Below are 23,865 nucleotides of genomic sequence, written 5' to 3'. Positions count from 1 at the left end.
AACATACGTGTGAACCTCGAAGAAACATCTTTGAAAGCGGCAGGGACAACGCTGTGGGTTTTCATACCGACAAGAGAATGTGCCAAGGACCCATCTCCGCAGACGCCGGCTGCTTCGCAAGAGCATCTGGTGCCGAGTCTGCCCAGGACAGATGGAGACGGCGCTGTTTATTCACACAGAAGCAGGCTGGCTCCCTCCCGTTTGGTAGGTGTCCTCAGCAAATTTTAGTGCTGTCTCAAATTCCTTACCCAGGGCTTTCAAGCTTTTGTCTCTAGCCAAGCACCGGTTGAGTTCACTCCAACTATTTCTAGGAGGCTCTCTGGGAAACGTGTGTGCGCGTTCCCTGATGCCAAAGGCTGCAGGTAGAAGAGCAGCAACACCTGGTCACAACACAGAACCACAACTGCAGCACCGGAGCGGGCTCAGCCCTCCTCGGGGTCCAGATCAGCCCCAGTGTCTCCAGTTCTGGCTTCAGGGATGTCAACAATTAGCAGATTGCCCTGCTTTGCCCTCCCAAAGCAACCAGACCCAGCAAACCCAACCTGGAGCACAGAGCAGCAGATCCACCCGCCCTGGCATGGTGGGTTTGCTCCGTGGAGTCCCTACAGCAGGACCAGCCATGGCCAAGCACAGACCTTCCATCCTGCTCATCTCCAGCAGAAAGAAAGAGCCAAGCCCCAGCCAGGGGCTGCAGAGCTGCTCCACGCAATGTGCTCCGGCACTGACACAAGTTCCCAGCCTTCTGAGAAACACAAGGATGGTGCACGTTGTGAGCACCGTCCCAGCTAAATCCTCCTATTTCCAGCTTCCAACAGGCACAGCCGCCTCCTCTACGCACACAGGTTGTACAGCAAGCAGCCCGCAGCAAAGCCCAGCTTGCAGGACAAGGTCACATGGAGAACAAACACCAGCTTTCACTCAAATACACTTGTCATCAAACCAGCACCTCCACCTTATGGATCAACCAGAAGAATCACAGAACTGTAGTATGGCTTGGGTTGGAAGGGACCTTAAAGCCCTTCCAGTCCCACCCCTGCCATGGGCAGGGACACCTCCCACTGGATCAGGGGCTCCAAGCCCCATCCAACCTGGCCTTGAACCCCTCCAGGGATGGGGCAGCCACCCCTGCTCTGGGCAACCTGGGCCAGGGCCTCCCCACCCTCACAGGAAAATATTTCTTCCCAAGATCTCATCTCAATCTCCTCTCTTTCAACTAAAAACCATTCCCCTCATCCTGTCCCTGCACTCTCTGAGCAATAGCTGAGTTTGAAAAGACCAGGAATTCACTAATCATTATTTTTGAACCCCTGCTAATAATTTATTCCATCATTGCAGTAAAAAAAAAGTCCCTTTCAATATCTTTGTACTTAAGACATTAGAAAAATTAAGATAGACTTTTTTAATATATATATTTTTATATATATATATATACAGATACATACACAATGATGCATTTAAAAGTTACTGTTTCCTCAGTGATTACAATACCGTTCTCTAAATCTCTTGCAATGATCATGACTTGATGCCACGGCTAAAAAGACGTGCTGTGCGTAAGGAATACCAACAAGCCACCACCAGGCATTCGAGGGTTTGCCACCCAGCTAGAAAGACGTGCTGCCTTCTCTGCACTCATTCTTGAGGCTCCAAAACAACAGAAAAAACCCCACATCTTTTTTTGCAGAGTATTAAATAAAAGCTGCTGGGGATCATTGCGCAAAAGCGAGGGGACATTTGAGCTCAAGACAAGATTTGCCTTCACCTCCCTATAATGAAATAATAATGAGCCCTTGAAAAGAAACCTCATCACAATCTGAGATTTCAGGTGGCCCCAAGATTTTAAACGCTGGCCAATTCAGAGGGATGTTAGGGGGATGAGGGACAGGTGGTTGTGGGACCAGCATGGCTTTGTGAAGGATCCTGTTTCTTCTTGTTGCTCCTTCAACTACCTCAAAGGAGGCTGTAGTGAGGTGGATGCTGGTCTCTTCAACCAAGTAACAGGATGAGAGGAAACTGCCTCAGGGTGTGCCAGGTTTAGATTGGATGTGGGGAAAATTTCTTCATGGAAAGGGTTGTCAGGAATTGGAAGGGGCTGCGCAGTGAAGTGGTGGAGTTTCCATCCTTGGCAGTGTTGAATAAACATGTAGATGTGGTGTTTCAGGACATGGCTTAGTAGGCATGTTGGTATTGTGTTGGTGGCTGGACTTGATGATCTTGGAGGTCTTCTCCAGCCTTAACGGTCCTATGAATCTCTTCCCAGCATGGAGCAGGTCACCACCCGCGCCGGTGGCTGCATGGCCCCAGCAGTAATCATCGATGGGGAAAGGTGGCGTTGAGCTGGTGCTTGGAGCTGCCCACAAGATCCAATTTCCTGCCTGCAGGGCTCTGCCGTCACCAGCCACCACTCACTTCACCTGCGTCATGATGAAGCTGGACTCCCTCATGCTTTCGTAGTACTCAATGGCCAACGCAAAGTCAAACTCGTTGATGGCCGGCCCGTCGATGGCGATCTTCATGAGGTCGGAGAGCCCCTCGTCATTCGCACGGCGCAACCGCCCGCGCTTCAGCAGCTCCCGGCCCCGGCTGATCTTCTCAGCAAGGACCGAGCCCAGCGGCAAAGCCAGAGCAATAGCCGCAAGGACGGCAAAGTCTGGGAAGAGCTCATGCATTTCAGAGTTGCTGTAGACCAGCTTGACACAGAGGTCCTTGAAGGAGAGTTGGCTGAGGCTGAAAACAATCCGCTTGAAGAGGGGGAAATCGCTCAAGGCCCTCTCGCTCACCACCACCCGGGAGTAAGCCTGCAGGAGGAAATTCAGCTCGCTGACTCCGTAGCTGCCAATGTCTTCCAAAGACTGGGGGTAGCACTTGGGGTTGAAGATGGTTGAGAAGGAGCTGATGGCCTTCAGGACACCGCTGGGGAACCTGTCCAGCAGGCTGCCCCGCACGCTCTCCAGGTAGCTCTCCTTCAGGTGCTCAAAGTGCTTCAGGTGCACCTTGGAGCAGTTGGCCAACTCGATGCCCTTGTAGTAGAGGCGGCTCTCACCCTCCTGATCATCTCCTGGGTGCTCATTTGTCTCATTGAGGAACTCCTGGAGGTTCTTGCCACTGGTGCTTTTCTGGGCCTGCAGAGCGGTGGCCATGGCAGAGACAAGGGGCTTCAGGACAGAGAGGTCAAAGTCCTCAATCCGGAAGAAGTGGCTGAGTTTCTGGAAGATGGGGAGGACGTCCAGGAGGATCTTGGTGAAGGCCACAAACTGGAACTTCTTGAGCTCTTCACAGAGGCCGTGGGCCACAGGTGACTGCTCTGCTTCGCTCTCCAGCAGCGGCACCAGCGTGGGCCACGAAGAATCGATGGCTTCCACGGCTGGGAATATTGAAGTCCAGTGGATGGCTCTGGGGCTCCCAAGGTCTATCTCGCAGAGGTCCAGAACACTCCGCAGCTCCTGCAGGCCGTTGCTTTCCCCCCCGAACCTGGAGTAGAGCCTGTACACGGCGTCCACGGTGGTCTCGTACTTCTGGAGGTATTCAATGCCGACGATGCTCTCCGCCAAGAGCAGGGAGCTCCCGTGGGACAGGCAGCGCATCTCCGTGAGGAGGGGACAGAGGGAGGTCAGCACGGTCCCCACCTCGCTCAGTCGCTCAGCCACCACCGAGGCGCTGTCGGCGCTGAGCCAGGTGATCTTCATGGTGGGGATGTCGAAGGAGCGCATCACCTCACCCACCTTGCCCGCCACCGCGGAGGCCTCCCCCGCGGGCAGCTCGAAGCTCCCCAGGAAGGTGGCGGAGGTTTCCCCATTGCACGGGGAGACGGTGGTGGCGAACATGGCGAGGTTGTGGTGCTCCAGGATGTCCACTGTCTCGTCCACCACCAGCCCAACAAATGGCGAGGCTTTTATCCTGTGCCTGTCCTCGTTGTGCAGGACCTCGGCAATCGCTGCCTGAGCCGGTTAAAGGGGACGCGCAGGGCAGGGAGGGAAAGAGAAACACAAGTGAACTTCAAAAGCACCCAGGAGATTCACAGCACCCGGCGCAAAGCAAGCGGCAAAGCTCCGACTCCCCAAAAGCAGCACAAGGTCCCAAGTGGGAGGAAAGCCCTTAAGCAAGTTGTACCTACAAGTACAGGCAGAAGCTGGAAATCACTTTTTTTTCCTAACATGCCATCTCCTCCAACTCCTGACTCAGCCCAAGCAGTGAGTGAAGCCGCAGGGAGAGCAGGAGTTCCTGCCCTGAGGTGGGGGTTGCAGCCACGTGGCTTCAGAATGAACAAGCCCAGCTGGTGGACTTGAAGCCCCACAAGCTTTGGAAGGACCAAAACCAGCTTGGGGAGCTTGAAGCCCCACAAGCTTTGGAAGGATCAAAACCAGCTTGGGGGACTTGGAGCCCCACAAGCTTTGGAAGGACCAAACCCAGCTTGGGGAGCTTGGAGCCCCACAGCTTGAGGACCAAACCCAGGTGGGAGGCTTGGAGCCCCACAGCTTCAGAAGGACCAAACCCAACTGGGGCTTGGAGCCCCACAGCTTCAGAAGGACCAAACTCAGGTGGGAGGCTTGGAGCCCCACAGCTTCAGAAGGACCAAACCCATCCGGGGCAGCACCAAGCTGCATCCCCCTCACCACCTTGGTCTTGAGACTTGGACTGTGCCAGGAGCAAGATAAGACACCTAAATCCTGCCACCTTGGTTCAAACTTCAGCCGTTGCTTCCCCTGCTTTATAAACCAAGCGCAGCAGCAAAATTTCACACCACCTTTTCTTTCTTTACTCAGTTTTCCCCATTTCAGGCAAAGGACCCGGTTTGAAGGGAGAACTTCCTCGGCGTGTGTGAACGCTGCAAGTAGCACTTCAGGCTGAGAAATCTAATTAGTGGGTTTAGTTCGTCTGCAGCAAAACACGGCTCTTTAGAGATCTAAAAAGTCTGGCGAAGAGCCAAGGCCCACTAAAAATTAATTTGATTTTAACAGGCATGAAGCATTTGTAAAACTAAGAAAATCCCTTCTAAACTCTCCGGCTACTTGATCTTTCTCATCACCCAGTTTAGGGCAAAAGAGGAAAAACCCTCGGTGCTCCTGCGCTAATTGAACTCCTGAGCTTTCTTCCTCCAAGCTGCCTGGCAGGCTCAGACGGGAGCCGATGCCCCTGGTCTCCCTGCATGTCTGGAAGCGACGTGTGACCACGAGCCCAAGGCTCCCTCGATGGAGCTCACTGCTTTCTCCTGCTTGGTCAAAACACCAAAGTGCCACATTGATTTTGAGTGAGGAGGAACTTTCAGTCTCCATCGAAAATGCTGGAGAACAGGGGCACCACTTGACTTCCAGGTGAAACGAGAGCAGCCTGGTTACATGGACCAGACCAGCGACCACATTATGGATGTGCCCTGGTCCCGTGGGCACTTTCACCAGTGCAAAAACAAGGATGGAGATCTGACCGTGAGGGAATGCTGACACAGAGGCTGTTGTGCTCCTGAGCAGCCAGCAGTCCCAGCCCTTGCTCTCCTTGCAAGCCAGGGACACCAGTTCCCTACCTTGCCTCCTGTCCCTGTGACACTGGTCTCCAGCCCTCTGGGGCAGGTGCCACTGGGAGGATCCAGCGATCCCTGCTTCAAGGACATCTCTGAGCCTGGAGAGGCAGAACACACACTTGTCCTGCTGTGTTTCACCGGCGCCTGTGGGATGGGAGCCTGTGCTCAAAGCTCCCGTTCACACACGCGGCACCCAAAGCAAAACCAAGCAGGCACTGGTGACGCTCAATCACAGAATCCCTAGGTTGGAAAAGGCCTTTGAGATCATGAAGTCCAACCATACCTGTCCACTACCACCCTAAGCAACGGGGTGCTGGGAAGCATTGAAGTCAATGCCACAGCCCATCGGCGCGGGCACCCAACCCATTCTGCTGAACAGTGTGTGAAGGCAGCTTTGCAAGCAGGTGGCCACCCAGCCTTGAAGTGACCATCAGACCCGGGTGTATCCCAACCCATCATACACACCTGCATCTCCCTGATGCTGCTGGGGTGGTAGTACTCGCTGTGCTCGGAGACCAGCAGCGCCTGGCACAGGTTGAACTTCTGGAAGTGGAGCAAAGAGGAGCACTTCTCATCCGGGATCTCCTCCTTTGCCATCCAGTAGACGGTGGTGAGGACAGCCACCTTCGCTGGGTTCACCTCCACCTTGATGACCGAACGCAGCTCCGGGTAGCCGTGCCCGCGGCTCTCAAAAGCCAGCTGCTCCTGGTTCACCGCCAGCGCCTGGCGGTGCGCGCCGGAGGTGACGTGCCGAAGCAGGGCATGGCGCTGGAAGTTGTCCGTGCCCACGGTAAAGGCGTTTTCTGCTTTACCGTGCTTGTTCTTCACCAGCGCCTGCCGACACTCTATGCAAAACATGAGTTTCCTCTCATAGTCAAACTCCAGCCAGGTAAATTCTTCCTTCCAGTGCTCATTGAAATAACGCTTACACTTTTTATTGGAATTGGAAGTTTCCCCAGCTGGCTTTTTCCCTGGAGGTACCATATTGCTGGGGCTGGAAAATCAAACGCTACAGTTGAACCGAAACGTTGGAGGAGCAGCCTCTACATTTAATTTAGTAAGAAGGTCTATTACAACTCTCCTGGTTCGACTGGAGATGAAAGAGACACAAGGGAAAGGGATTAGGGCTCTGCAAACCTCAGCTTGTGCTCATCATTTATTCTTGGCGGCTAACGAGGAGCAGAGGTGGCTGAGGACAGGGGGTTCAGGACCGTGCGGGAGTGTCCCATCGCGCACCTTGCTGGTGTCACCGATGTGATAGCACACACATGGTCCTCCTCGTACTCACAGGGACACCCAAACTCGCTTCCCATTTCCAGACGTCCACGCTGTGGCTGATGCTGGGAAAATACGGAACCAGCATTGAACCAGATGTCTAAAAATGAGAGCATCCAACCCCACGAGGAGCAGAACCCGCTGCTGACGGCAAGTCAGCCCCGAGCTGAACGAGGAGGACTTAGAAGCCAACTCAGAAACATGTGTCAGAGGTTGCACACACACAGGGGTTTTCATCCCCCCCTTGCTTGTCTCAGTCCCAGTATATCCCAAGGCTACATCGTGTCCTGGGGCAGCAGGGCCATGCTCTGCGCTGTCAGCACCCCAGCCCAGCACGTTCCCTGGGGGTGGTTGATGCACAAGACCCACTCCAGCCAGGGTTTCCCAACATCTGCTGGAGCCTGAAGCTGCAAAGCAGTCACACATGTATTTAAAACAGGTAGCAGAAGTATTTCAGCATCCCCTTAACTCCCTCCCTATACTTAAGCCCTACTCAGTCTCATCCTTGCGTTCTTCCATGAACCAGATTGAAAAACCAAACTGAACCTTGATAAAAGCAGAGGGAGGAGGAGGAACACAGCACAGTGTGGGGAAGGCAGGGAGCCAAAATGCGAAGGAAAAAGCAAAGAAAATGGACATTCAGAGTAGTGCAAGCCAGGCAGCACTGTCCATCAGTGTGACTTTGCTAAGAAACCCAGAGGAACTTTGGGTTTTTCTAACGAACAAACCCCCCAAGAACCAGAGGTGTTACCCCAGCCCGCAGAAGGAAGTGGAACGCATCCTGATTTAGGTGTCAGAGCAACACCCCAGCTCCCAGAGCTGCAAACACCCGATGCCACGGAGCAGGGGTTCCCCTTGGGGTGCCCTGGGTGATGCTGGATGTGCAGCAGTAGAGCCACTGGCCCCGCAGCTGCTGGGTTTCCTCACCCTGCCACCCTCTCCAGTGCTGAGGAACATCCTTTACCAACAGGAGAGGAAGGAGTGATCCTCCTTGGCCCCTCCATTTCCCTTGGGCTGCCTGGGAACAACCGCCTGCCCTTGCTTGCCGCCTTGCTGGTCTCCCAGGTCCAGCCCCGAGACTTTCCCCAGCTCTGGGTACCCCTTCTGGCTCCACCTGGCCTCTTACGTGGTTTGTTTTGCTCCCCAGACCCAGGTCTCCTGCCTGGTCACAACTCAGCACGGTGCAGCCGAGAGCACCCAGGGAATGATTCCTAGAGCCAGGGGTCCCGACAAAGCTGTAACCGCATCCTCAGGATGGTTCAAGAGCTGCATCACAGCCACGGAGTGCTGGCAGCATCTCCTCAGAAGCCCATTAACTAGGAAACTGCGACGGAATATCCACGTGAGAGTCAAAGTCTTGCTGAATGTTTCCTCTGCCATTGCCAGCACCACTCAGACGTTCCCCAGGGACGCAGGATCTGCCAGGGCTAGGATTGCTCTGGTGCCCTTGCCGTGCCCCGGTGAGGCTCAGGGCTTGTCCCCTCTGCGAGACGAGGTGCCTGTGCAGCAGGGACAGCTCTGGTGCCTTGCTCGTGGTTTGCACGCCCAGCCTGCCCTGTCCCCACTGCCCTCGTCCCCACGCCAGCGGAGCTCGGCACGCTGGGATAGAGCACAGCCCTCTCCCTGTCACCGACCCCGCTGGCTTCCAAACCCACCCGCACCTACACGAGCCCCCAGCACTCAAACCAAAACCCACTCTCTTGGGAAGGCAAAAAAAAGCAGCAATTAGTGTCTGGGGTGCCCGGTGTTGGGGAGAGGCTGGGATGGAGAGAAGCACCCTGGCACTGCACCCCTTCCTTGCCACCGTGCCCGGGATGAGGGTGACGCTGCCGTCCCCTCCCAGCCTGCTGCTCCCCCCGGCCACAGCACCATCCGCAGGGAAGTTTGGGCAGGATTGACTTGGAAGAGGATGCGCAGCTGCTCCGACCCTCACACCGCGGTGCGTCAGCCCTGGCTGCCATCACCTAACGCCCACCCGGGCGAGGGGGCAGCACGCGACCCCCAGCACCCAGCCCCGCACGCCCACCCTGCCCCTACATACGTACCATTTAAAGGCTGCCATAAGCTTTGGGGCGAGGGGGCTTGCACACTTCCCAGATTTGGGGTTTTAAATAGGGAGTGGGGGAAAAAAATCAAATTAAAAAAAACCCAAATCCAGCCAAACATTACCAAAGCCAAAAAAAATTAAGATAGGGAAGCTCGCCGAGAGGGACGGAGAAGCAGCGCATCCCTGCCCCGCAGCATGGGGGGCACAGGGCAGGCACCCCCCGGCGATGCCGCAGCTCCGAGAGGGAACAAAGCCTGCGGCTGCCGCCCCGGCTCACGGAACCCTGGGAGCAGCCATCTTGCTGTGCCGACCGTCTGGCTCCGCGGATGCTCCAGCAGCCAACGGCGGCAGTGGCCACTAGTGGTGGCCAGGAATGGGGAAGGCCAATGGCCATGGCTTGGCCACCGGGACCATAGAATCATAGAAGAGTTTGCGTTGGAAAGGACCTCAAAGCCCTTCCAGTTCCACCCCTGCCATGGGCAGGGACACCTCCCACTGGATCAGGGGCTCCAAGCCCCATCCAACCTGGCCTTGAACCCCTCCAGGGATGGGGCAGCCACCCCTGCTCTGGGCAGCCTGGGCCAGGGCCTCAACACTCTCATTGTGAAGAAATTCCGCCTCTCTCCAGTTTATACCTGTTTCCCCTCTTCCTATCACTACAAACAGCCCCTCCCCAGCTTTCTTGTAGCCCCTTCAGGTATTAGAAGGTCACTGTAAGGTCTCCTTGGAGCATTCTCTTCTCAGTGTTGGATAACAGAATCACAGAATGGTTCAAGTTGGACTTGAAGGTCACCCAGTCCAACCGCGAACCCAACACTGCCAACTCCACCACTAAACCGCGTCCCTAAGTGCCACATCCACACGGCTTTTAAATCGCTCCAGGGATGGAGACGCAATCACCTCACTGAGCAAAAAAGACAAGAGATGGGGGAGATGGAGTGGGCGGTGGCTTTGCAGTAGAGTTGTGGACGCGGTAGCTGGGTGATGGGCTCAGGCCCCCAGGATGGGAGCACATGGAGCTCAGCTCGGTGCACGCTGTCCCTGCTGCCCCACGTCCCCTTTCCAGGACACCTTCTCCCACGATGCAAGGAGGGTAAAGGCGATGGGCATCAGACACACAGCTCGTGGCCCCCCGGGATCCCCACAACAGGCCCCTCGGCTGAGGGCTGAGCGCGCACAGCGGGATGAGCAAAGCTCTTTGCATCCAGACAGGATGGGAGCTCCAGCTTCGCGCAGAGCCAGGACCTGAGCACCCCACGAGTGGGCCAAGCAGCTCTCCAGCCCCGCTTGCAGGCACTGAGCTCTTGTGAAATCCAGGTCTGAGCCCCTGAGCGAACGCTACAGCAGGACTTGGACTGAGCTCCCACTCAACCCCCATCTGACTGTGCTCCTGGTCCATAGCTGCGGGAACGGCATTGGGACGGCACTGCTAATTGCGCCTGGCACGCACCCTGTCATGATAACACATACGGCGGCTCCACTCAGGACCAAAAAACCTTCTTTTACCATTAAATGCAGGCGAGATTTAGAGACCACACAACTTCTTCCAAAACGAGGAGTTTACACCAACTTCACTTTCCCCAAAACAAGCTTCCCGAGGACATTAAATTCCCAAAGAGCACAAGTGTCCCATGGGAGCCTCTGATGGGAACACCCCAACCCTTCTCCAGCCTCCCCAACACGGCCACGGTGCCCGGGTGCTGCAGGATGCTCAGCACCAACTCCACCTGCTCCAGGTGCTGCAGGATGCTCAGCACCAACTCCACCTGCTCCGGGGGCTGCAGGATGCTCAGCACCAACTCCACCTGCTCCGGGGGCTGCAGGATGCTCAGCACCAACTCCCCCTGCTCGGGGCGCAGAGGGTGGCCCCACGGTATGTGCCTGGATTAGGGACTGCATTGTACCTGGCTCCACGCTGGGAGGGAACCGGAGGCCTGAGCAAATTCCTCTCTTTAGACACCTCATCGTTTCCTGGGGCAAAAGGCTCTTCCTGATCTCAGGACATTCCTGCCCAGCCACCTCAGCCCAGAGTTAATGCGAACAGGAGCTGGGTGAAACCAGAGACAGGCTCCCAGGGGTGAAAATATGCGCTATTTATTCTTGTGCTAATGCAAGCAAGAAAAGAGGACTTAGCTTTTTTTAATCAGCTTTCAGGTAGGAGGCTGCTGCATCCCATGGTTGACAGCATCCAGAGCAGCATTGCAAAGGTTGGGATGCAGCATTTGGAGCAGGATTGCAGAGGCTGGGATGCAGCATTTGGAGCAGGATTGTAAAGCTCCGCTGTCCTGGGTGGGCAGCAGCCAACCCCGTTTCCCATGGCCCTTGCGGAGCCCCCGCTGCACTGGGATTGACTGGCAGGACCAGGGGACTCCACTGGGAAGCACGCTTGGCTCCCAAAGGGAGCAGCCTGGTCTGATCCCGTAGGCTTCTCCTGCCCAGCACTATCAGAGACACCCAAACCCAGAGCAGAGGGGACAGGGAGCGCCAAGGAGCCCATGCAAAGTCCTGGAAAACAGCTGGATTTGGGACAACCCCTCCCTGCCCTCCTCCCCTCTGCTTGCACCAGTACCAGACACACGAGCCAAAGGGAGCCAGGCAGGAAAAATCTGCAACGGAGAAACAAAACTGCTCAAGAGAAGAAGCAACGGGAAACAGGCAGGAACCCAAAATCCCTTTGGGTAAACCAACCGTGGCAGCACACGGCATCGCAGCAGGGTCCAGGCTCCTCTGAGCACAGCCAGAAAACCAGGGAGATGAGGCAGGACGGGGCGGCTCAGCGGCTCCACAGGCATTTCAGTGAGGGGCGAGTGCCCTGCAGACCCTGGATGAGGAGACCCTGCCCCAGCCCTGGGCACGGAGATGGGTATGAGCTGGCGGAGATGGAAGCTGCCTCCCCAGGCTGGGCCTGTGATTGTTTTGCCTTTTGGCTTTGCACAGGACTCCAGCTCCAGCCCCACCAGCAGCCGGCGCAGCACCCAGCGAGCACCTGCACCCACGTTAGCATCAAACCACAGCAGCCTTACGGGAGAAGGACACGGACAGACACGCAGGGACCTGCCGGAGACCTCGGTGCCTGCCGAGGGACATCGAGCACGTGGAGACCCATGGTATGAACCCCACAAACTCCAGGATGAGCACGGGGGCTCTGCCTGCTCCGTGCTGAAGTGCATGGATGAACGTGCCTGTTCTTCTGCCCTGCGTGTCCCTGCCTGGAGTCCCGCAGCTGAAAGCAGCTGAAAGGCCTCAGGTGAAACAATCTTTTAATTGCCCTTTTTTCACCCCCCTCCATAAAGGAGCATTTCTGCTGGAAGCCTCCAGATTTAATGGGGATTTAGGCAGTGTTTGCAGGATGTCCCTGACCCTGAGGAGCATCCTGCCCTTGCAGGATGGCAGACCTCCTTCCTAAAGGAATGGAAATGGAAATATTTCTAGTTACTCCTCTGCAGCAGCAGCGCTCTTGGGTTGATTTGATCACTGCTATTTTTCTCCCCTGTGACGTGCCTGGAGAGCTCGGCAGGCAGGTGCCCTGTCTGCACGCACACATTTATCATCCGCGTGGCACAAGGGAGGCTGCTGCCCCGTGAGCCACAGTTTCCATCTGAGCCCTGCGCCTTTGCCGGTCAAACCAAACCTGACACACACGGCTGGGGATGCCGAGGAGCCAGATGCTGCCCCCCTCCACCAGCACCTCATCCTGGGGGATGCGTCTCCTCAAGGCTGCTTTAAAAAGCTGAACAGAAAAGACTGAAAACCCAACCACATTCACTCCAAAACATATTAAATCCCCAAGTCCAAACATATCTACAAGATCAATGACTTCTCTAAAGCCCTGGCCCAGGTTGCCCAGAGCAGTGGTCGCTGCTCCATCCCTGGAGGGGTTCAAGGCCAGGCTGGATGGGGCTTGGAGCCCCTGATCCAGTGGGAGGTGTCCCTGCCCATGGCAGGAGGTGGAACTAGATGGGCTTTGAGGTTCCATGGTTTTGTTTTTCTTCTCTGCATTAAGATCTTTAAACCATTCTCTCAGTCTCCGGGGAATGACTCACACTTCTCCAGCAGAGAAAAGGAGTTCCTGGTGCTCCCGAAGCTGCTAATCCCAGAGAGCCCCGTCCCCTCGCAGCCCACCGGCTCTCCTGCCCACTCTGTGGTTCCCGGCTGCATCAGCCGCTCTCCTCCCCTGTCCTTTTCCCACCTAGGACAGGGCAGAAAAGCCCCGGCACGTGGGGACGTTGCCCAGGGAGAATTTTGGAGGGAGAGAAGGCACATGGGGACCCGCCTGGGATCTCTCCACAGCATCTCAGGGGACATAGCTGGACCTCCTCTCGCGTGTCCCCAGGACTCATTTGAGATCTCTCCAGGGCATCTCAGTGCATGCATTGGAGTCTCTCTGGCTTGGCTCCGGAGCCCATTTGGGGCCTCCCAAGGCTGTCATAGAATCATAGAATAGTTTGGGTTGGAAGGGCCCTCAACGATCATCTAGTTCCAACCCCCCTGCCACGGGCAGGGACACCTCCCACTGGATCAGGGTGCCCTGCAGATCCCCTTCTGTGTTCCAAGCTCCATCTCTGCCAGGCTCCAAAATGAATCAGGGGCTTGGAGCCGTGGGAGGATGCACGGGAGCTGCCCCAGCCCCACCGCCAAGCTTTGCCGCCGCAGCATCCCTCGCACCCGAAGGTGGTGACAGTTCAATTTAATCTCTGCTGTGCATGGCGGAGGAAGGCAGGCAGCGAGGAGCTGCTGTCTGGTGTAGGAGAGAGCTGTCCCTCTGCGAGGAGACAGCCCTCAACACCGTGTCAGCTCAGACAAATTAAAAATACTTCGGCAGCCCCCCCAGGGCTGGTGCCTGGCCAGGCAGAGCTGGATCCTCCGGCGGGATCTGCTGTTTCACAGCATCGCTGCGAAGAGACAAGAGGGTCACAGGGAGCAGTGGGCGCTCCAGCTCATGGAAGGGGATGGGACACATGCTGGGGAACCTTAATACTTCCCTGCTCTGTCCCAGCTGTCTTGCACAGCCCCAGGGTGGTTGGGGATTGTTCCTCCACTGCCGGGGGGGCCCTTCCAGCTTTGCTACGGGCACAGGGCAGCTCAGGTCCTTGCAGAAGGGCCTGGGAGAGCAGTGGGTGGCGGAGAGGGGATCACGGGATGCTGCTGGAGAAGGAAGCCCCCTCCGAGCAGCCGACACAGGGACCCCCTGCTCCCCAGCCACTACCAGCTCGCAGGACGCTGCCTCGCGCCTCCCTCCCCTGCGCAGCCTTGTCACAGCCTTGTGTTGCGTGACTTGAGCTGGCAGGGTACAAGCCTTGAAATAAACTCAGCTGACATCCCTGCAAACACCCGGGCACCGCCACAAACAGGATTATTCTTCTGAGTTGGGGAGGGGGAAACAGCACTCATTCCTCCCCACCAGTGACCCCAGCTCCAGGCTAACTCTCTGATCAGGGACGGGGCCAGTTTACTCCTCACGAGGCAGCAGCAGAGAAGGGTAAAGACTTTTTGTCGAGGAGCAAGAGCAGAACCAGAGCCAAGGTGATCTCCCACCCTCGGCTCCCTCCCAGTTGAGGCACCTAGTCCTGGAAAGGGTGCTCAGTTGCACCCAGTACCCCGGGAGCTGCAGGGAGCAACCTCGCACAACTGATAGAATAACTTCTGAGGAGCAAAACCAGATGCAGGTCTTGCCCTATCGAGCCTCTTTTCCTCCCCGTGTTCAGAAGCAGCAAACCCACCTCCCCTTGGATTTTAATTCCTAATTCTTTCAGCTAATAAAATAGAAAAAACAGCATTTAGCCATTCCCTGCCCTTGCAGACCCCCACCCAGCCCCAACCAGCTCGGCGTCCCCTGGATCGCAGCCGGCATCAATGCCGGCGATGGAGCAATACTGGATGCAGGTCTTACTCTACCAAGCCTCGTTTCCTCCCTGTATCCACAAGCATCAATTCCACCTTCCCTTGGGTTTTCATTCTCAACTCTCTCCGTCTGCGAGCTAATAATCTGAAAGATCAATCTTTAGTGATGCCCCGCTCCCCTTGCAGACCCCCATCCAGTCCCAACCAGCTCAGCGCTCTGGGTATCACAGGCGGCATCGCTGCTGGGGATGGAGCAGCCCAGCCAAGACCTCACTGATTCCACAACAGGCACCGAGGAGCTCGGGAAGGAGCTGGGCTAATCCTGACCCGGGGCAGCAGCAGGAAGGAGGCAGCGAGCACTGATCCCAGCTCCTCAAGCGCTGCTCCCTCCTCCCCAACATCTCCTTCTCCTCTAGGCGATGGGGGTAGCCAGGGTCTTTCCCAAACACAGAGCTCAACGGACAGATCGGAGCCCCAGATTAGTTCAGCCTTTATTCTGAGCATCGTTTAAATCATAAAAATTACAGCGGAGTCCAATTCATTACAGCCAGGGAGCGACAGACAGAAATGAAAAGGTGGGGGGGGAAAGACACTCAAATTGATGTTTTCTCACCGTTCCAGTGAAATAACCAATTTAGAACAAATTAAGGGGCTCCCATCTCTACCAGCTTTTTGAATTGCCTCTAAGCCAACGCACATTTTTTCACAGTGCAGCGTTTCCTCCATTAGCAGTGAGAATTAATGATTTGGTACCCAAGCACATGAAGGTGGGTGCCTCGCTCGCACTGCGGGGCAGGGCTGGCCCTTCCCCGAGCCCCTGGGGAGCAACGCAGAGCAGTGAGGGAACAGGGTCAGGATAAGTGCCACTGGGATCAGAGTCACGGAATAGTTTAGGTTGGAAGGGACCTCAAAGCCCATCCAGTCCCACCCTTGCCATGGGCAGGGCCATCTCCCACTGGATCAGGGGCTTCAAGCCCCATCCAAGCTGGCCTTGAACCCCTCCAGGGATGGGGCAGCCACCACTGCTCTGGGCAACCTGGGCAGGGCCTCCCCACCCTCACAAAAAAACATTTCTCCCTAAGATCTCATCTCAATCTCCCCTCTTTCAGCTCAAAACTGTTCCCCCTCATCTTCTCCCTGCCCTCCCTAGCTTTCCTGGAGCCCCTTTCAGCACTGGAAGCTGCTCTAAGGTCTCCACGGAGCCTTCTCTTCACCAGGTTGAACAACCCCAACTCTCTCAGCGTGTCCTCATAGCAGAGGTTCTCCAGCCCTCAGATCATCTCCGTGGTCTCCTCCGGACCCGTTCTAACAGAACCACGTCCTTCCTGCGCTGGAGCCCTGAGCCCAGCACCCGCCGCGCTGGCAGCTGCAGAAGGGCATCGCTCCCCGGCACGGCTGCCCTGGGGCCATGCTGGCCGTACCCAGTGTTTGGAAAATGATACACATCTGTCATTATTTTTTAATTAGATTTTTATTTCCTACTGCTAGTATTTCATTGTAATTTCCGCCACTCCTACCCAGGCCATGCTAATATAATCACTTCGGAGAAGAGTGGGAACAGCCAGCCTACTCCTTCCAACATCCCGCTCAGAAAAAGGAAAAATAGCAATCTGTGAAATACCCAGCCCCTGCAGTCATCGCCAGCTTAGGGACATCAGGCGGGTGCTGGAATGGATCATCAAAGAGCCAGTGCCAGTCACCAGCAGCCTGCTGGGAGCATCAGCGTGGCCAAAACCTCAAACAAGTCCATATTTGCTCAAAATACCTGTTAGCAACCCGTTGCTCCAGTGAGGTGAGGAATAAAGCCAGCCTAAAACCACAAGGACAGGCTGAGATACTTGGGGTGGTTGAGACTGGAGAAGAGAAGGCTCCAGGGAGACCTTAGAGCAGCTTTCAGGACTGAAAGGGGCTCCAGGAAAGCTGGGGAGGGGCTCTTGATCAGGGAGGACAGGGAGAAGATGAGGAGGAAGAATTTTCAACTGGAAGAGGGGAGGTTGAGATGAGATCTTAGGGAGAAATGGGTTTTTTGTGAGGGTGGGGAGGCCCTGGCCCAGGTTGCCCAGAGCAGGGGTGGCTGCCCCATCCCTGGAGGGGTTCAGGGCCAGGTTGGATGGGGCTTGGAGCCCCTGATCCAGTGGGAGGTGTCCCTGCCCGTGGCAGGGGTGGGACTGGATGGGCTTTGAGGTCCCTTCCAACCCAAACCATCCCATGACTCTGTGTATATGATTCTATGATATGAAATTTGTGATTTATACCCTCAGCTTGATGCTGGAGAGGGACCTGGGGGTGTTGGTTGACAGCCGACTGAATATGAGCCAGCAGTGTGCCCAGGTGGCCAAGAAGGCCAATGGCATCTTGGCTTGTATCAGAAACGGCGTGACCAGCAGGTCCAGGGAGGTTATCCTCCCTCTGTACTCGGCACTGGTGAGACCACTCCTCGAATACTGTGTTCAGTTCTGGGCCCCTCACCACAAGAAGGATGTTGAGGCTCTGGAGAGAGTACAGAGAAGAGCAACTAAGCTGGTGAAGGGGCTGGAGAACAGGCCTTATGAGGAGCGGCTGAGAGAGCTGGGGTTGTTTAGCCTGGAGAAGAGGAGGCTGAGGGGTGACCTCATTGCTCTCTACAACTACCTGAAAGGACGTTGTAGAGAGGAGGGTGCTGGCCTCTTCTCCCAAGTGACAGGGGACAGGACAAGAGGGAATGGCCTCAAGCTCCGACAGGGGAGGTTTAGGCTAGACGTTAGGAAAAAATTCTTTACAGAAAGGGTCATTGGGCACTGGAACAGGCTGCCCAGGGAGGTGGTTGAGTCACCTTCCCTGGAGGTGTTTAAGGCACGGGTGGACGAGGTGCTGAGGGACATGGTTTAGTGTTTGGTAGGAACGGTTGGACTCGGTGATCCGGTGGGTCTCTTCCAACCTGGTTATTCTGTGATTCTGTGATTCTGTGATATTTTCTAGCCCACGTCACGCTGGAGGTCAAGATTATATGACAGTTTGGTCTAAAAATACTCCAAAGGAGAGGCTGAGGCTGCCTGGAGGAGCTCAGAGCCCCCAGTGCCTCCTCAGGTGTTGAAAGCAGGGGATGGATGTTTTCCCCAAACCATTTCTAGCCCCTGGCAATAAAAACAAACACTGCTTTTAAAGGGAAATCCACCCAAAACAACCTTAATGAGAGGTCAGTCCCACTGGAGAACCCCAAAGCCAAACGCAGTGAGTGGGGACAGCAGCGCTCTGTTCTCTGTTAACCCCAAACAACATTGGGGATAGGAAGCTTCATTAAGCAGCCAATTAACAACAGCAAACTCACAGCAGCATCGCAGCCCATGCACCCCGAAACCAGGTGGTCCTAAGTTCCCTCTGGTTTTGAGGTGTTTAAAACACTGGAGGAGGACGATTTGCACTCGCAGAGAGCAGCCACCGCAGAACAACCTTGCAACCACCGTGTTTGTCTACCCAGAGCACCACGATCCTGCATCTGCTTTGGCCCCGGCACGAAGATCACCAGCGAATCCCTGTCATCACGGGTCCAAAATGGAATCTTTAGTGGCTTTACAACATTTCCTACATATTTGAGACCAGAAAGCTAAGCCCAAGCTCTGGGGAAAGGGGTATAAGTTGGGATGTTTTTAAATCTGCTTTGCCTGATGAGCATTCCAGATAAATATCCCGAGTAGTGTTACACAGAAATACACGGAAAGACAGCTTGTGGAGAAAAGATTGTGTTTCAAACTAGTAGAAAAATTAAAGCGATCCGGAGGAGCCAGCTGACGAGCCAGGCTGCAGTTACACCGATGCGAGCGCCTCGGAGGAGCCCTGTCAGATGTGCCACTCCAATAACATCCACGCTCGCCCAGCCCGCTGCTCTCCTCCAACAGCCACAGGCACCACCACCGCACTCCAGCGATGCGTTCCCGGAGGAGAATCAGTGCATGGAAGCATGCAGGCACGCAGGAGCTCATGTATGTTTGCATGTCACATGTGCCCGTGCATAGAGAGAACCAGCACTGCCTCCCGCATCCCACTCCATCCCCGGCTACCCCGCTCCATCTCCAGCAGCCTGCTGGAAAGTTAACACCAATAACAATTCCCAGCCCCGAATCCGTGCGGGAAATAGGTCTGAGAGAAGCGTTACGCTCCATTTGCTGCCGCAGCTCCACTCCACGAGCCCGAGCCAGCCCAAACCAAGCAGCAAAACACCATCACCACCACCTCCCTGGGCAGCTTTTCCCTGCCTTTTCTTTCGCTCTCCTCTCCAGCCTCATCTCACCCACAAAAAAAGCATCAAGAATCACATCGCGGGCACAGCAGAAACACAAGTCGGAGCTGACCCCCAAAAAGGAAGAGCAAGGGCAAAATAAAGCCGTGTCAGCGTGCGACCTGTTTCTACCTCTTTTTGCAGCCTTGGGAAAAATCAATAAGATGCAGTGAGTCAAACTCAGCTTGAATCCCGTAAGTAATTAGGATTAGCAGGCTGGGAGCAGGAGAAATAGGCTGCCGAGGCTGGGAGGGACCATTTTGTGGGTGTAAGGTACACAGCTTAGTTGATGCAAATAAAAAAGAGCAGCTCTTTAAATGGGTTCTTGGGCAGGATGGGAATAGGGACCAGCCATGTCCTGGTTTGCTTCGAAAGAAGAAAACCTCACGGGGGCATTTTAGCACGGCAAAGCCCTCAAGGGAGCAGGATGGGGACCCCCCAGTTGAATCAATGTTTGTGTTTGATGCAGAGTCTGTTTCCAGCCCGTCGCTCTGGAGCCTGGACTCCTTGAGCACCACGTATTTCCAGAGCCCCTTTCCTAAGAGTAAATAATCAACCTAGATTTTTCACTATTAAGAGTTAAGTCTCCAGTCAAAATTGCAAAGGGGACAAAAGACACCTCCCTCCCCACAAGCTCAGCAGAGCCACCCAGAAGAAAACAAACAATTAGATGTATTTTCTTTTCCTTAAAGAACAATTCCTACCTTGATTTATTTCCATTTTCTCAAGCCAAGTTACATTTTCTCAAGCTCAACTAACTCGGCACGAGCTGGCTGCCTGCAGGAACGCTTCAATCGGCTCCGTGCAGGCAGGAACATCCTCGGGACAGCAGAGCGAGTGCCCCCGACTTTGCCCCCCACTCGACCCCCTTCCCATCGCCACCCCAGCCGGGACCCAGAGCTCTGGGCAACGCAGGGCTCCTGCTAAACCCCCCTCGGTGCCCAGGGGAGGCTGCCAGCTCCGCAAACGGCTTTCCTGCTGATTAATAACGACCGGGGTGCGATGGGGAGGGATGGGGATCAACTGGGGAGGGATAGGACACGATAGGGGATCGATTAGGGAAGGATAGGGCATGATAATGAGGGATGGGGTGCAATAGAGGAGGGATAGGACACGATAGGGAGGGATGGGGATCAATTAGGGAGTGATAGGGCAGGATAGAGAGGAATGGGGATCAATTAGGGAGGGATAGGGCATGATAGAGAGGGATGGGGTGCAATAGAGGAGGGATAGGACACGATAGGGAGGGATGGGGATCAATTAGGGAGGGATGGGGATCAATTAGGGAGGGATGGGGATCAATTAGGGAGGGATAGGACAAGATAGGGAGGGATGGGGATCAATTAGGGAGGGATGGGGCATGATAGTGAGGGATGGGGATCAATTAGGGAGGGATAGGACAAGATAGGGAGGGATGGGGATCAATTAGGGAGGGATAGGGCATGATAGTGAGGGATGGGGATCAATTAGGGAGGGATAGGACAAGATAGGGAAGGATGGGGTGCAATAGGGACCAATGGAGAGGGATAGGAAACATTGGGGTGCAATGAGGAGGGATAGGGGTCAACAGAGTGCGAAGGGGAGGGATGAAGAGCGAAGGAGAGGGATGGGGATCAATTAGGGAGGAATGGGGAGGGATAGAGAACATTGGGGTGCGATGGGGAGGGATGGGGATCAATTAGGGAGGAATGGGGAGGGATGGGGATCAATTAGGGAAGGATGAGGATCAATCAGGGAGGGATAAGGAAGGATAGAGAACACTGGGGTGTGATGGGGATCAATGGGGTGCAATGGGGAGGGGATGGGACCCAACTGGGGAGGGATGGGGAGGATCGGGGTGCGAAGGGGAGCAACGGGGCGCAACGGGGAGCGATGGGGCTGAGCAGCCTCGGTCCGGCAGCTCCCGCGGGGGAGGGAAAGTTGCGTTTCACCCACCTAGAAGCATTTTGGATGCGGCTGCCTGGCCTCGGCGCTGCCGGTGCCTCCCGCTCGCCCCGCCGGGCTGCGGGGAGGGGAGGGATGGAGGGGGGGAGGGATGGAGGGGGGGGCGGGAGAGGAACGGGAGGGCGGGCTCGCCCCCAGCAGCCAGCAGTTAGCAGCTTGCGAGCCCCTCACCCCCCGTCCGGCCCCCCCCTCGCCCCCACTCGGAACGGGGAGAAGCAGCCGCAGGAGCCGGGAATTAGGATGGGAATGGGAGGAGGAGCGGCGAGGGGACCCGCTCCCCCCTGACCCCTCCCCAAGCGCTTTTCTCTTCCCCAGAGCAAACACCGGCGATGCCGAAGAGGAGAAACTTTGATGGGGAGGAGGGAGCCCACAGCCGGCTTTGCCTGCACCCCCAGGATCTCTCTCCAAGCGCCCAGGACCCCTTTTAGGGGGAGAGAACCGTGCTGGTTCTCCACTGTGGATTTGTTCAGGGAGGGGAGATGGCTGTAGAAGCCACCCACCCTAACCCCATCCAGAAAAGGCTCCCCGGGGTCCCCCCCCGGGGTGAGGGTCGCACGCACTGGTGGGATGCAGGCAGCCACCCATCCCTCGGAACTGCCCGAGCCTCAGTTCCCTGGGAAGAAAAACCCACCCCCTGCGTGTGTCCCCCCTCCAGTCACCAGCACGACCCACGGCTTTTGGGGTTCACAACCAAAACACTGGCACTTGCCCGAGAACTCATCCCTATTTGCATTATCTGCACCTGAGAGAGGTGCCTCAGCCCCCCAGCCAGCCCTGGAGCCCCCATCGGTGCCGTCACTGGGATTTTGCAGAAGAACTGGAGCCCAGGGATTTGCCTAAGAACTGGACTCCCCCTTTTTAGGGGGCTAATGAAAGCCCCAATGGTTTTCATTAGCAAAGGCTGAGAGACCTGCTGTGTTGGACTTTTAGCCCCCAGAGCTTCTCAGGAGGGGAGGTTCATGACTTCTAGAGAGGGAAACGATGAAAAACTTGCTTATGGAAAGAGGAAAAAATAATCTCTGCCTTGAAAGGGAGATGAGAACAGGGAGGGATTTAAATACTTAGGTCAAACAACTCAAAGAATTGGGCAGGAGCCCCTCTCCTTCAGCCACAAGCAGAACAAAACCAAAGACGTAAACCTGGCCACAGCAGCCAGACCAGGCGCTTTTGGGGTAAATTCTAGCATTCTGGGGTTCTGAAAAATCACCCAAAGCTGCTGCCCAGACAGGGCATGTGGCAGGTGCTTCTCCCCACGCTGTCGGGCTTGGCTGGCACCGCGGCGGCACCGGCAGAGCGGCTGCAGCGGGCACACTCCCTCCCGGCACAGGGTTTTGCTTTCGGGGTCGTTAGCAGCAGCAGTAAGTTTAGCCCGGCCAGTCGCTAATCTGGGATTGACAGCTGGGCCCGCGCCGCCTGTTTCCAGCCTCCCGGCAGGCTATTTAAACCCAATATTAATTTGTTTAATGTCACCAGCAGTTTGGTGTTCCTGCAAGCGAGTCTCGGGCGGAGGGGAGATGGAGGTGTAAACACCAGGAGGAGAGGGGGGCTGACAGCAATCCGGGGGCTGTTCTCCTTTCCAAGAGGAGAATCACAAGCCGCAGGCAAGTTTAGCATCTCCCGACCTCCAGCCTCACTGGCAAGGACCAGTCAGACCAACTTAAGCCCTGAACCCCCATCGAGCCCCAATGAGCCCCTTGAGTTCTGCACAGCAATTCAATCAATAAATAATCTCCCCGCTCCAGTTTATCCCAGTTGGGTGGGCAGGTCCTGGCTGGCATCATTGAAAGGGGTCGAGCTGGTGGACGTGGAAGGGTGGGAGAGAGGAATAGCAGTGTGGGATGGTGGTTTTACGGCTAAGCCTTTGTGGCCAGCTGGAGCAGAAGCTAATTGCAGGTACTGATTACAGCCCCCTGCCATTAACACCTCCTGCCCTCCTCTGCTCACTGGAATTTCCCAGCGATGCAGCGTGGGTCTGGCTAGGACATATCTTGCTATATTTGTACATGGACCCCAGCGCTGGCACACGGGAGCAGCACAAACCCGTGTCACCCTCCCAAGGTGTTTCCAGCCACCCCACACCTTGGGGAGAAACCCTGCAGCCACTTCTTCCCATAACATCCTCTATGGGATGGAGCTGCCACTGCTGAGCATCTTCACCACATCCTGCTGCTGCAACGGGTGCCTGAGGGCCCACGATAACCGGCTTCACCACCCTGTGAAACACTGTGGGAGGCACTAAAATAAAATCAAATCCAATGGGCAGCACCGTGTCAGATGCTGCGCACCCGCCTGCGGTCACTGCTTTTCAACACAGGTTGTTAATGAAACCCAAAGTCCTGATAGAGAGCGTTAGGAGAGTGACTGGCGATGAAACCAGATTTCTCTGCAAATCACAGAATGGTTTGGGTTGGGAAAGACCTCCACGATCACTGAGTCCAACCATCGATCCAGCCCTGCTAAGTCCACCACCAGACCATGTCCTCAAGTATGATATCTACTCAGCTTTTAAAGACCTCCAGGGATGGGGACTCAACCACCTCCCTGCGCAGCCTCTGCCAGTGCCTGGCAACCCTTTCAGTAAAGAAATTCCTCCTCATACCACACCTAAATCCCCCCCTGCACATCTTGAGGCCATTTCCCCTTGTTCTGTCACTGGCTACCAGGGAGAAGAGACCAGCACCCACCTCGCTCCAACCTCCCTTTAGGCAGTTGTAGAGCAATGAGGTCTCCCCTCAGCCTCCTTTTCTCCAGATCAAACAACCCCAGCTCCCTCAGCTGCTTCTCGTAAGGCTTGTGCTCTAAACCCTTCACCAGTTTTGTTGTCCTTCTCTGGACACGCTCCAGCATCTCAGTGTTCTTTGTGTAGGGAGGGGCCCAAAACTGAAGCCAGGATTCGAGGTGCAGCCTCACCAGCGCTGAGCACAGGGGAAGGATCGCTTCTCTTCTCCCGCTGGCCACACACAAAGAAGCAAACCTGCCTGCCCGGGCACG

The 23,865-nt window shown here is 55.7% G+C and overlaps 2 protein-coding genes across 11 annotated transcripts in view; both read right to left on the bottom strand.

Annotated features, from left to right (window-relative positions):
* The window catches only part of ZNF385C (zinc finger protein 385C), an 80,016-nt gene that overhangs the window by 19,692 nt on the left and 36,459 nt on the right, over window positions 1–23,865 (bottom strand). Inside the window, exons 1-2 of one of the 8 annotated variants that reach the window (XM_069877003.1) lie at window positions 20,866–20,908; window positions 12,878–13,008 (exon numbers count right to left, since the gene is read on the bottom strand). The exons of 4 other annotated variants lie outside the window; for them this stretch is intronic. In XM_069877003.1, the coding sequence (XP_069733104.1) occupies window positions 12,878–12,992 (115 nt within the window). In that variant the 5' untranslated portion in view covers window positions 12,993–13,008; window positions 20,866–20,908. Of the gene's footprint in view, window positions 1–12,877; window positions 13,009–19,062; window positions 19,119–19,634; window positions 19,740–20,865; window positions 20,939–23,865 lie in introns of those variants that run through there. 3 more of the 8 variants (XM_069877006.1, XM_069877005.1, XM_069877008.1) reach the window with 3 other exon arrangements.
* C26H17orf113 (chromosome 26 C17orf113 homolog) lies at window positions 1,366–8,940 on the bottom strand. Of its 3 annotated transcripts, none has more exons than XM_069876993.1 (3): window positions 8,833–8,940; window positions 5,978–6,602; window positions 1,366–3,935 (listed from the first exon to the last, which is right to left on the bottom strand). In XM_069876993.1, the coding sequence occupies exons 2-3, from the start codon at window positions 6,494–6,496 to the stop codon at window positions 2,403–2,405; spliced, it is 2,052 nt and encodes a 683-aa protein (XP_069733094.1). In that variant the 5' UTR covers window positions 6,497–6,602; window positions 8,833–8,940; the 3' UTR covers window positions 1,366–2,402. The 3 variants fall into 3 exon arrangements, with proteins under 3 accessions (XP_069733094.1, XP_069733093.1, XP_069733095.1); XM_069876992.1 differs by having other exon boundaries at window positions 5,978–6,506; window positions 8,833–8,935; XM_069876994.1 differs by lacking the exon at window positions 8,833–8,940 and adding an exon at window positions 6,650–6,665 and having other exon boundaries at window positions 5,978–6,506.

Source organism: Phaenicophaeus curvirostris, chromosome 26, assembly GCF_032191515.1.
Source record: "Phaenicophaeus curvirostris isolate KB17595 chromosome 26, BPBGC_Pcur_1.0, whole genome shotgun sequence".
NCBI lineage: Eukaryota > Metazoa > Chordata > Aves > Cuculiformes > Cuculidae > Phaenicophaeus > Phaenicophaeus curvirostris.
Note: the sequence above shows the minus strand (reverse complement) of the source record. Positions and strands in the feature narration are given on the sequence as shown.

Excerpts from the sequence above, each read along its gene's own strand:
- C26H17orf113 (XM_069876992.1), bottom strand. Across the intron at positions 3,936-5,977 it reads GCAGCATCAGGGAGATGCAG|GCAGCGATTGCCGAGGTCCT; the intron begins GTGTGTATGATG and ends TAACCGGCTCAG.